Genomic DNA, 13273 nt, shown 5'->3' on the forward strand with positions numbered 1-13273 from the left:
CCGGATCTTTCCAGGCCAGGCTGCTGCGCCGCCAACCCTCCCTCTCCCAGGTACCGATTCTTGTAAAAACTCCTATCCTCTTCTCTCTGTCAAAACAGTCCATCTCTTCGAGTACTCTTATATTGTTTAAATCCTCCGTACAACCTCGTACGTGAAAACTTAATGGACAAGGTGTCTTCGATATTTTAATAATTAATATCTTCTTATTTTCTGTGTCCAGGAGACACAGCTCTGCATCTGAATTATTGTAACAAATTCTATTATTATTTTCCAGAAAAGACCAATTTCCTCGTGAGAGTACCAATTTAACGAAATATAAATCTAGTTTAGATTTCCTAGCCCTGTCCAAGTCGATTTTCAGTGCAGCGTTGATTATGTGTATCATGATGATTCGCTGACAATCAAACTGAGAATAGTGGGACAATGCCAAGTAAATGAAACGATTATCAAAATTGGTGACAACATTCGAACGCAACGCTGATTGATGGCGATGAACATTTATCACCTGAGGCTTTGCGAAGCTTGTCGCTTGATGAATCGATGTAAATGTGCTTTATGGTAACCTGAATGTGGCCAATCGATGCCAGAAGATGCACACTATTGTCCATGATGCAAAAGGCCATAAAAATCCACGATGCAATGGTACTTGAAAAATGTTCGCTTCAATCTCAAACCAAACTGGCAACTGGGATCGATCCAAATTTTATTTCTTAGCAAGAAAATTATAGGGGAGGGGATTTTCAATTTTGTGGTGAATTTAGCTCCCTGGTAATAATATAGAGTCAATATCAGACATTTATAGGAAATCGTAATTTATTCCCTGAATGGCATCGGCCATTCTTTCCAGGCTTGCACGACCTTTAAATGAATACTTTCTTATTCCAAGCTCGATAAATTATTTGCTTTAATTCCTGGGATATTGATTGAGGGTCTGTCCACTGCTACGTTTCTCCTTATTCCCAATAATCACTCGTAACCGAAATATTCCTCGTGTCCAATTTAGCTACCAAAACGTGATACCACATTCCGTTTACACATCCAGTCTTCGACAATAATCTCTTAACCCAGTTTTGTACAATTCGAAATTAATATCATACAAATTCACTAATTAACTCGTGTAACTATTTTTTATAGGCAATTGACAGAGAAGAGTGTGATAAAATTTTTCAACGTTTGTTTCTAATTGGTTCAACGCAGAGAGCTGATCTTTAGGTTGAGAACGAAGCTCGAGTTCTGTGATGGAGCCCTCTGGTGTATTTGGTCAAGGGATTCACGTTATTTATAGCCTATTCCTTGTCGGATTGTTAGTGCCACGTGATCCCTACCTGAGAACGTTTTACGCCTCTTTTATTTGACACTAAATTACACACTTCGGCTCTTCACACGGCCAAAGGAAAATAAACTTATTATGATTTCCTATTGGGAAGCTATCGAGACTCCTTCAGACGCTTAAAAAAAGCCATTCGCCATTGCTTATTTATTTTCCTACAACACTACACTAAATTCAATTTACCACGTCAATATTCCAATTGTTTGCCTCGTCTTAAGCGCAATGCTAATTTATCTCGTGTATAATTTAGCAAATATCGATGTTATTGCGAAGCAGGGCTCGGTTTTTGCAGGAAAGAGTTTACGAGGAGAAGCTCGAAGAAGGAAAAGCGAAGGTGATTTTAAACTTTAATAATTAAGCAGAATGAAATTTTATGGTGAGATTAGTCGAATTATTTGGTCTAAAGTTGAGTCGATTGAAAATCAGTGAGGAAAAAGCGATGAAGGTAGAACGCTGTCCAATTAGTATACGAGATTGTTAATTGGCACTCAGGAGAACGCGTGATACGGATGGAATTCTCCTTTTGACAATTGCCTCAATTAAAAGCTGCCTTATTACCACCAGTTTGCATTCGAAATTCAATCTTTTAAGAAAACCTGCATTCGTCGAGATTGTTCAAATGCAGTAATTTATTCATATTTATCATTGTACCATATATATCATACTATTACGCATTATTTTCAAACATTATTTCCCCAGATTTTAACAATGATCAGTCCAATCTCTCGAAGGAAACAAGATCAATTTAGATCGGAGCAGAAGATTTTTGCATTTCGTTTTGGTGGAATTTTCGAGGCCTCGTCACAACATCTGCTAGTGATAAATTTTCAGGCCACGAGTCTTGGAAGCGCAGACTTTCCTCGTGTATTAATATTGATATTTCGAGGATGCAACTGTGTTAAACGATTCAATTGACCTAATATATAGTTATCTATTTTTTTTTAATCGTGAGTATTATTTATTTTCTATAATGGTTTACGATTTTTAATACCTAATCACTGATTGAAAATTTTACGTAAAAACTGAATGAATTAAATTGTTGAATTAAATTTATAGGATAACCTGTGGTATAGCAAGTTTCGTCGCTCGATTGTTACTTTTAGTGCGAGTTTGTCACAGAACAAAACCGCGATATAATGTTTCCAGTCATCTTCTCAGTTTACTTTTGGACCTTGAACAAAATAAGCTTCAGCCTCTCGTTATGGACTTGCGGAGCGAGAGTTACTTTGAATGGCAACGCAATAAATCACCACTAAATTGCGAAAGCGATGCCCTGCATCTCTCAATCCACTCTTCTTTTTATCAGCCGATGACCATCATCCAAAAATGCCAGCTGAAATTTCTCTCTGGATCCAATTTTTTTGAACTATTCCATACTGAATGGAATAAAATTTGCTAATTTTATGCTTAAGGATGAAAATAACTCCAGACGTGGTAGAAATTTAATTGCACGTAAACTGTTTTACGCGAATGAAATAAATTAAACGCAATAGATACAGAGTCGCGGTGTATCTATTTTTTCATTCGGTACAATTGGCAAATTAAGCAGTTTGGAATACTTTTTAAATGTATATGGCAGTAGTTGATAAGTTTAATAATCGAGTTAATTGATTGTTATCGGTGCAGTGATTGCTGCGTAGTGAAGATAAATATAAATATTCGTGAGATAGAGTACATAAAGTACCAACGAATCGAAGTTTAACACATTACGAGCTTTTTCGTTGATTCATTAATAACAGTGATTTTTTGTGTTACTCCATAACTAATAGTGAGTTTTTGTTTTAGTCAATAAATAATAGTTAATAGGGCGGTTTAATTGTAAAGCTTTTCCGGCGGTGGAGTCGATTGATTTTCATCGGTGCAATAATGCAACGGCGATAAATACCGATGATCCCGACGGCCATTAAGGCACTTGTACCGTAGGAATTCGCGAGATTCCAATGGCGCTACGGTGCAATAAAATGAGCGTAAATGCTCGAAGGATGTTTCGGAGCAGTCGCGGATCGTAAAATTAAATTTAACGCGAGCACCGGCATGGCGCAGGCGGGAAAATTATTTTCAGACTTTAAACGTGAAAAAATACTCGAAACGGCCAATTACACGTCGCCTCGTGTAGAATGAAAAATTTCCCTGGAGTTGTCGTCGATCTTTGAACCGTTCAAGTCCACCTTGATTATTGTCATTGTTGTTATTATAGCGAACCTTGAAACCAAAAATTGGTACATAAGAAAAGAAATAGAAAGAAATCAATTTTTGTATTATTGGGTCAGCATAGTTTTTTGGATTGAACGATTTAAAATGTGAAAAGTTTTGTTCCACTGTTGAATCAAAGACTCATCCTTGATGTCTTGCTTTTGATTGGTTTGTGCAAGGATTTTTTACAGACAAAGGCTTGGTATTCTATTTATGAGAAATTTAAAAACTTTATGTGATGAGATAGGAGAAGAATTGAGTTTTAATGAAATTGTGCGAAATGAGTGATAAGGATGGATATATAGGATTAGCTGGCATAGTCTCAGTCGAGGTGAATTTGTGGTGTTGTTCAGGCAACAGGATATTTAGACTCGATCGAACTCATCGAGGCAGCAGTAATGTATTAGCCGCTCCGTCGAGCCGCAAATTCAAAGACAATCTGTTGACATAGCCAGCAGATTATATTGACCCAAAACCCTCTACTTCCCCTGCCCAACCTTTCCACGTGCTACCATATAGCACTTGTTCATTACAGAAAACACAAACCGACTTTACCCTCATCTTAAATTATTTTTTTAAACCTTACTCCATCCCAATCTGTTCTAAAATCATTTGGAGCATCCAATCAATCATTTGTAAATGTATGGGTATACTATTATAGTCATAACACTACTAACTCTTAACTCAATCTTCTTAAACGAATCATCGATGCATCAAGAATTCATTGTGAATTGACAGAATTTCGGTATATAAATTTTTATTAATATTATAGTACTATATAAAATATTTGTCCATTTCCAGCGATTCTATGAATTTCCCACGACCATGAAAATCATTTTTTTGTGAAGAATCGAACATTCGAGGAATTTTCCCTTGGCCAGGATAACACTTTATGGGATCATCTCGGTGTTATTTCACGTGGGCTATATGGAGCAACGAAATTTACTGGGTCGAAATGTGACATTTTTAACTTTAACGAATTCTCCACCAACTCCCGAGTGCTTCTTGAATTCTCCACGATGATGGGAGATTTATACTTGTGCCCTGGAAAAGTATTTTCCACCTCAGTCTTTAGTACTGAATTCAACCAGATTTCCAACACTTTTGTATCCTTTTTTCCACCTTGGAGGCTGAATATTTCCATATTTTTCTGAAATTATGTGAGAATTTCTGAAATTTGATAAAGCTACGTTCCTTATCAGGAAGATGATACAAGAGTGCGTTGACTATGAAAATGCACAGGACGTAATCTCTAAAAAAGTGTGCGTGCCTCCACGATACGTGAGAGTGTATATACGATTCAATATAAAGCTCTACGTTCTTCTGTCTCTATATAAAAGGGCACACACACATTCACGTATAAAAAATATGTGTTCCACCACATCGAAGTTGCATGTACGTGATCAGGCAGCACTGGCGCATTGGCGCAATTCGTGTCAGCCAGCCTGGCTGAATCCTGCTCCACGATGGAAAACTGTAATTTGCAGGGCGAATCCTAGAAAAATCCTGTCAATTTGTTATCCCAGCAAACCAGCCCGTTTCATTCTCCCACCCTCTGTCCCATTTGAATTTGCTTCACTTTCCAAACCCAATCTTGTCGTTAGCACGACAAATGAGCTTTTAAACTCGATCCTACCCCCACCCTATGACTACCCTTTCTTTCCCACTCTAGGAATAAATCTTCTTGCACAGGCTGATGCGATAAAATATATGAGAAAGACCAGCAATCGCGTTACTGAAATCGCTATGACAGTGAAAATGAAAAATGAGAAAGGAAGAATGCCAGAGAGAGGACAATAATGAAGTTTCGAGGGCTGAAGTTGCTCCGATGGAATTTCGATGTTGCTCGAATCTCTTCGATCAATTTGGAAGTGGCAAGTACCAAGTCTGGATGGATTGTAAAAGTGACCTGGATAGACAGTAAATAGACAAGTTACTTCGGAGGACTACCGTACTATAACAGTGAATTTACGACCTCGCAGTTTCATCACTATTACCACAAGTTTCAGAGTAATCTTCGAGGATACAGCACCTCGATAATTATTTTCCACTTCCTCTAATCAATTACTCTCGGGGAATTTTTGTAATACATCAGAGGAATATTGAAAGATGTAATATGGTGAACGAGATGGAAAATAAGAGAAAGAATAGCACAAAAAAATGCCATAGGATTTTCATTTTTCCATAGCAATATAAAAGGTTTTCAAAAGCTAAATCTTGGTGAACGAGTAAAGAGAATACGAGAGAGCCAGTGAGCAAAATATAAAAGATATATGATAATACTAAATCCAGAGAGCGATGGACAATGAAACGATAAAGATAGGAATGCAGGCTTAAAGAGTAGGAGGATTTGGACGAAACATGAAAAAATAATGATAAATAAAATCAGACTAACTATACCTCGGTAATTAATTATAAATCACTCGGTAGCATCGTCAATTATCTCCGAGTAGGTGTAGGAAGACGTGCGTTGAAGGGTTAAGGATAGGTCAGAGGGTGGGAGGGGGAGTGGGGAGGGTAGAGGGATGGCTTCTGTGCCGTCACACGTCTAACGTTCGATCGTGCCAGATGAATAGGCTCCGGCCAGCTCCAATACTGTATTTATCTACTGACACTGCAACGTGAAAGGTTATAGTCAATAATCACTTCCCCCATACAGACTCTCCCTTTCAAGGGGTGACAATTATTAATTTGCAGCCACTGCCTCTTCACTCCTCTATATATCTTCACTCGTTCGTCGTTCTCGTTCCCTTAATACGTATTGTTTATTGTATTCCACCCTTTATTCTTGTTTCATCAATATTTTGCTTATTATCCATTAACGATTACTTTTTAATCCCATTTATTATCAAAATTTCTACTCCTTTCTTCTTTTAATATCCACTCTGTTCTTGAATTTTATTATTTTCATATTTTCCCCACTCTAATCCCTCCTCCCCTCTTTCCTTCTGTTTTACATTAAAATCCACCAACCAATCAATTGTTCTCCAGTCATACCGCAGAGGCAACACTGAACAATCAATCAACCACTGTACATTTGCAAGAGCAGATTTACGTATGAATCGTTGGCTAACACCCTTTCTCCATGCAAATTGAATTAATCGAGTTAATTGAAACAAACAATTGTACAGGAGGACAAATATTAATTCAGGATACCTTTTGTTTGTCCGAGTCTTTAGCAGGCTATATTTAAGGCTTAATTATTTATTTATTGTTATTATTACTAAACGCTTGATTATAATGAGAGTTCTTTTTTTAGACCGGAGTGGCGGAGATGACGTGGGTGGTAGCAGATCATTCAGCGACGCCAGGAAGCCGTGAGTTGACGGTGACAAAAGGTCAGCAAGTTGAGGTGCTGGAGAACGGAAGTAGTGGTACCGGAAGTGGTAGCATTGGTCCCGAATGGACTCTGGTGAGGTTGGCATCGACACCGGGACAAGCTGATCCACCTCCGGAAGGACTCGTGCCCACCAGTGCGCTAAAACAACCTCCAGCACCCTCTTGCAAAACATCCCCATCCAGAAAGGCCCCTCAAACCACCAATCAAACGCTCCCACAGGCAGTCGCCCTTGACGACCCAGGTTCGTTAAATCTCCAATCGTTATTGGTGTGCTTCCTCTTCAAGAAATACTATTCCATTTTCATCTACGAATGGAACGTTAATCAACGAATATCTTGCTGATAAAAATTCTACAAAATCTATAAATAACTTTTCTCTCCATTTGAACCTAGTACACTGTGCAAAATAAAATTCATTCCCCCAACCTCTCAGCTTTAGTATAGCATAGAAATTTGTAGGGAATATACAGAGTGAATTTAACTGAAAGGTTTTGAATTGCAATTTTGCACAGTGAACTATGATACTGGAAGAGACATTCAAACCAGTTAAAATGACCAAAAATCAAACAGTGTTTGTTTGATGGAATTTTAATATGTGGTAAACTAAGCTACAGCACTGTTTTTTAAACAGAAGCCTCTAGAGTCTTGCGTCAGTTAGTGAAAGTTAAGTACACGTAAACGAAAGACACCGAGTATAATTTTCTTGAGATTCAATATTCCTCAACGATTCAATTGTAAATATTGCTAGTCCCTGAAGATCATTACAATTGTTATTAATTAATCGAAATTTGGTCACAGCTGACTAGCAGTAGACCGGGGAATATTGTTATAATAATAATAGCAAGAGAAAATTGTTAGAATTCCTGTTAAGATTCTAGCTTTAAAATTGTGGAAGCTGGCAATGGGGAGGTATCGATATCCACTAGTGATAAATAATTGAACAAGCCAGCCAAGCATTGTGTCTAGAATTATCGGTAGTGGTACGTCCAAATGTATGTGTGTATGTGTGTGTGTGTGAGGCGGCCGAGTTTTTTTTAAATTCTTTTAAGGGAGATGTCGAGGGTGGGAAAAATTCGATATGACGAAATTAATCCAATGGTTTCCAATGCGACGGCGCTCGAAAGATCGGATCAGTCAGTTGTCGGAGAACAGGCGACAGTTTGTCCTCGGATGTAACCTTGCGCGAACGCTTACGTCATACGAGAAGGATGACACCGAGCAAACTCGCCTTCCGGTATCCAAGAATTACAAGTGGTGTTTGCGTTTCGCGAAGCGACGCTGCGCGTTGACAATTTTATGCCTGGATTTCCCGGTATCTACACGGCGAAGCCTCTTTCCCACGAGAAAAGGACCGATCTTTGCACCGGAAAATCTTCGCTGCTTCACTCCAACAAATCCACCAAATCATGCAAGGTCATTCTTTTTATCTGGATGCTCTTCCCTCTTTATTCCTGTAATCGTACAAACTTTATCGTTACACGCATCTTATTTTTCTTTGTTCAAATTTTCTCACGAATTTTTCACCAATTTTCTCCTTTTGTTTCAGATTAATTTGAAATTAAATTCTTGCCAACTCATGCTTCATCATTATTCTCCGAGATTATCATACGTTTTTTAGTGAAATTAAGTGTTTTGTTAGCGGACAAAAGATAAAAGCGATTTTTACCCAGGGAAATCTTAACTACTCGGCTACTAAAACTCAACATTGTTTTTACTTTGCTCTTCTTTTTCTCTTGCTCCTGTAAGTCGTGCAAAGTTTATAGTTATATTTTTATTTCCTTTGTTTCTAAAGTTTTCCTCTTTCGAGTTTTTGCAGATTTCCCGATTTTCCATGCGGAATCTTGTCCACGAGTGGAAAAGCAATTTTGGTAGCATTGTTCTCCGATTTTCTTATATTTGTGGAAAATTATTCCTACCACGTCATGGATCTTTTCCGAGGGTTTCATAAATGCTCGTCTTATGAATGGAGAGGAGATAAAACCGATCTTTTCCGATGGAAACCTTGAGTTGGCCATAAGTGCTCGACTATAATAATCCAAGGTCATTTTAGATTTTTTTTTATTTTTCTTTCATTTTTCGGCTCTCAAATCATTTTCGCGCGTCACTGCCATCTCGAATTTTGTGTTTTTCATATCGCTCTCGACAAGCCGGCGATTCTCCACGTACCTTTCTTCGTCAAATAATTTAGCTCTACGTCACTCTTCCTTCTTTATTTTTGCCCCTTACTACTGTGCTCTCCTCTCGATTATCGCAAATCTCTGTGTCGTGTTTCGCATGAAAAACAAATAAACCAAAATTATAAAGAAGGAGCGCGAGGGAAAAAAAGGGACACAGAAGACGTTTTTGTAGAAGAGAGAAAAATTTGTACAGATCAATATCCTGGATATGATATTTTCTCGACGGGAGTTGAAATGGCCACGTTATGGGAAGGGAAAATCGTCCGTTCCGAGGACTCCTGTGTTGGCACACGTGTCCACTATCCCACACGTGTTTATGTGCGTGTGGGTCCTCACATATAAACGCTTGTATTGGGAGCAAAGGAAAAAATTGGTTTCAGTCAGAAACTTAAGAAAGCGGACAAAGAAATCAAAGAGAAATCAGAAGAAGAATAAACATGGATTCAAATTTATGTAAAAGAAATGCAGGAAAGGAAAAATCAAAGGAAAATATTTGTACGATTGAAAGGAACAAGAAAATGGAAAAAGTAGGAAAAGGTGTCAATGAGAAATCAGAAGAAGCATCAGTTGAGAAAAAACAGAGGATGAAGAAGAATTTATGTGAGAATTAAAAAGAGGATGAAAAAAATTGGTACGAGTTGAAATTCCAAGAAAAGAGGAAAACTTGGCAAAGATGTCAATGAGAAAATAGAAGAAAAGCCAATTGAAGAAAAAGCAGAGGATAAAGAAAAAGTACATATGAGAATTAAAGAGGGGTTCAGAGGGAAAGACACGTGGAGGGGGGGGGGAGAAATGGATAATGGGAAAAATTGGTACAAGTGGAAGACATAGGAAGAAGGAAACAGCAGGCAAAGTTGTCAATTGGAAAGGAGACTAAGCAGAAACAGCTTTAACCGAGGAATAAACATAAGATTAAGAAGAGGGACGTGGGAGGATGGAAAAGAGTGGTGGAAAGAGATAGAGGAAGGAAAGGAGCAGCACTTGCGCCAGGATATCCAGGCGTATCCGGTGGTGGCAACTGCGGCCCCTACTTGTACGTGTACTCCAAGCAAGTCCCGTACTCGATCAATACGCACCAGAACGGCTGTCCTTGACCAGTTAGTAACCTCCGACGCGACAGGCACGACCTATGGCAATTCGTGACCTGACAGTACACGCACTCTCTTACTACTTCCTTCTTTCAACTTTTCTATCTATTTCCCTCATATTCTTTTTCCTATCCCTGCATAATTATCCTCCTCTTTGTCCATTCTACTCTCTCTCTCTCTCTCTTTCTGCTCTGGAGATTACACACCCACGCAGCAGATCGGCACGTGCCGTTGGCAGCCAGACCGACCGGAAATGCAACCGACTCCGTTTATTTTCAGTGGGGAAAAATCAGCCAACCGGAAATTTTTGTCCCCTCTAGCGAATCTCCACCGATTAACAAACTGATTTGAGGGATCACCCTGGAATCCCAATGCAAATCGCTCCTTTGCTAATAACCTAACTGAATGGAATGGTTCTCATTTCTTGTCTCATTTTTTACAGGAATACCTACTGAGGAAACTGGAGCAACTTTTGTCCTATTCCCAGTCTGACCTGGTAGAATGTGTGCTGCGATAGATGAAATCAACAAAAGATAGAAGAGAAATGGCACTGTGATGAAAATGCCTGGATTCGAGACGAGGGAAGGCAATTGATAGGAACGAGATGAAAGAATGGAAGAAAAAAGGATTAAAATGTTAATTTAAGGAGCAGAGGAGGGGTGTGGATAGAGATGGAGTAGAAGTCTGGGATGAGAAGGGTGCAACCGTGGGTAAAAAGAGGATATCTCTGGAGAGAAATGGAAGGATGACAAAGGCAATCCTGAATGAATTGCGAGATAGCTGAAACAATGTAAAACTCGTTGAAATGATCCGTCGTTTCGCTAAAGTTTTGCATAACAAATTGACCAATAAATAGTATGTCGTCCAGTCTGAATGCACAATGCATTTCCTTGATGCATTCTCGCATTGATGGTTGAACTGGAAGAGCAAGTGTTTATAATAACCTCTTGATACCTCGTTGGATGGAGTGCATCCTTCCACGCATACCACAATGGAACATGAATTTATTAGGAAATAACTCGTTTAAGCATCAAGTTTGCTCCATCTCCCCTCTCTCTATCTCTTATTATGTTGTCATAATGAGCAAAAGCAACGTTATCATGTCAATAATTATTGAAAATAATTAATATTGCTAGTAGGCTGAAACTTACGATACAGTTACGAAGAAACGTTTGCAATGATTGTTTATTTCCTTAATTATTAACAGGAATGTTAATAATATCACGAGTGCTGTAATTGCAGCTTCAGCAACAAAAATGATAACTGTAGTGCGTTTTGGGAAAGAGATAAAAAACAAAGAATCGTATAGTTGGTAAAATTCCAACTGTACGGGACGTGTCCACTAGAGGAGCGTTTTACCTTTATCTCTCCACGCACTTCGGTCGAGTGCCGCGACTGAAAAAAGAAGCTTATAAATACCCCTCGGACCTCTCCTTTATTTTCAGACCCCGTCGAAATAAAGCCTTTCCATCCTTTTCTTTATTATCTCTCCCTCCCCTCCACTCGATAAGCTTTCTACGTAATCACCATTATACTCCCCTCTATAACTCTCTCCACCCCTCTTGCAGCTTCTCTATTTTCGATCTCAATTTTTCTCGGCTTTGGGTAGAGAAGAAGCGAGTAATAAAAAGGTTGGGAGTTGGGTCGATGAAAAAGGTAGATAGATCTTGAAGGTAAAAAGTAAGATGACAGAGAGAAAGAGAGAGGGAATGGGAATTAGAAGGAGAAGGAAACATTAAAGGGATGAAAAAATGAAGAGAGGAGAGAGAGAGAGATGGATTTTGTGAGAATAAAAAGTAAGGTGAAAAAAACAGAGGGGGTGAAATGAGTTAATAGGAGTGAGTGATAGAGTATTGAGTGAGGAGGGAGGTATCCAGACCTCTGATATATTCTGGGCTTCCTCTCTCTCTCACACACACACACACACATGCACACGCTTGATCTATCTATATATCGCTCTTGCTACGTTGATCGAGGTTTGGTTGACGACGTAGGGTGTGCGGTGGCTCTGTACTGGCTTCCTCATAATTAACCACAGCTCCCGCGTGTCCAGCAGCTGGCGACTGGAAATATTGCGAAACATCCTAATCAGGCATCTTTCACATTTAATCCGTTCTGTTTAACATCTACACGAAATTCCATTAATCGTTTCTCTAAAATCCTCTTCCTGGGATTAAATGCTAATTACTTCCAGTAGCATTGATAGAATATTTTGTATCTTAAGCCACTGGGTAGATTCATCCTCAAAATTTACCTTAAAAACGAGAAGGTTTTGAAAAGGAACCAATCTCATTGTACAACTGGTTCCATGTTTAGAAAATTGGCAATGATGACAGTGTGAGTGTAAAATTGGGAATATATTCGAACCAGTAGCTTAAAATAGGAAGTTTGTATAATAAAATGTATCGAATGTGTAAAGTAACTCAGTTTACTCGTCTGAATGAATTGTTTGTAAATTTATATGTATGTAGAATAAGTGGAAAATGATAGTATTGTATCAGACTTGTAATAGTTGAGGTTGAAAGGCGCGAGTTGATAGTTGATAATGCGGCGTAGTGTGCGTAGAAGGAAACTGAATGAGTAAGCGAGAGAGAATGAGAGAGAGAGAGAGAGAGAGAGAGAGAGAGAGAGAGAGAGAGAGAGAGAGAGAGAGAGAGTGAGAGAGATGCGTGATTAAAGGAAAGATTCGACCTTGAAAATGCTAGAAGATTTTCTGGCGTGCACAATGGAGCTTAGATGACTCTCGTGACGGTTCGCTCAGCGTGAATTAAATTTATAACAGCGACACTCTTGGGGCTTGCTGCATCGAGAGACTTGGCTCGTGCGGTTTGTTCCTGGCCAGTTTGACCCTGTCCACGGTGCCGCGAGCACATTCGGATCAAAACAAGTTTCGATGGCGAGCAGCATCAAATCCCATTTTTCGCCATGATTAGCCAAACTCCAAATTTAACCGAGAAAGTACACTCTTCCTGCGTAAACTTCCGCTATAGTCGCAATTATGTCCTTCAGAATGAGAAACTTTTCCAAAAGCATCGCTTGGAAACGAGGTTCGTAAGCATTTTCCATCCTAATTTTCATCCGTTCAAACTGCATTTTCCACAAAAAATCTGCCAGACTAACTTTTCATCAAATCATTTTCACTTCTT

General features: G+C 38.9%; 1 protein-coding gene across 7 annotated transcripts in view; it reads left to right on the top strand.

The window, feature by feature from the left end:
• The window catches only part of trio (trio Rho guanine nucleotide exchange factor), a 40775-nt gene that overhangs the window by 9610 nt on the left and 17892 nt on the right, over positions 1-13273 (top strand). For all 7 annotated transcript variants that reach the window (XM_066730886.1, XM_066730887.1, XM_066730888.1 and 4 more), the window contains one exon: positions 6783-7104. In XM_066730886.1, the coding sequence (XP_066586983.1) occupies positions 6783-7104 (322 nt within the window). The remainder of the gene's footprint in view (positions 1-6782; positions 7105-13273) is intronic.

This window comes from Prorops nasuta, unplaced genomic scaffold (genome assembly GCF_024137725.1).
Source record: "Prorops nasuta isolate Cenicafe-Biocafe unplaced genomic scaffold, Cenicafe_Pnas_1.2 PNAS00008, whole genome shotgun sequence".
Taxonomy (NCBI): domain Eukaryota; kingdom Metazoa; phylum Arthropoda; class Insecta; order Hymenoptera; family Bethylidae; genus Prorops; species Prorops nasuta.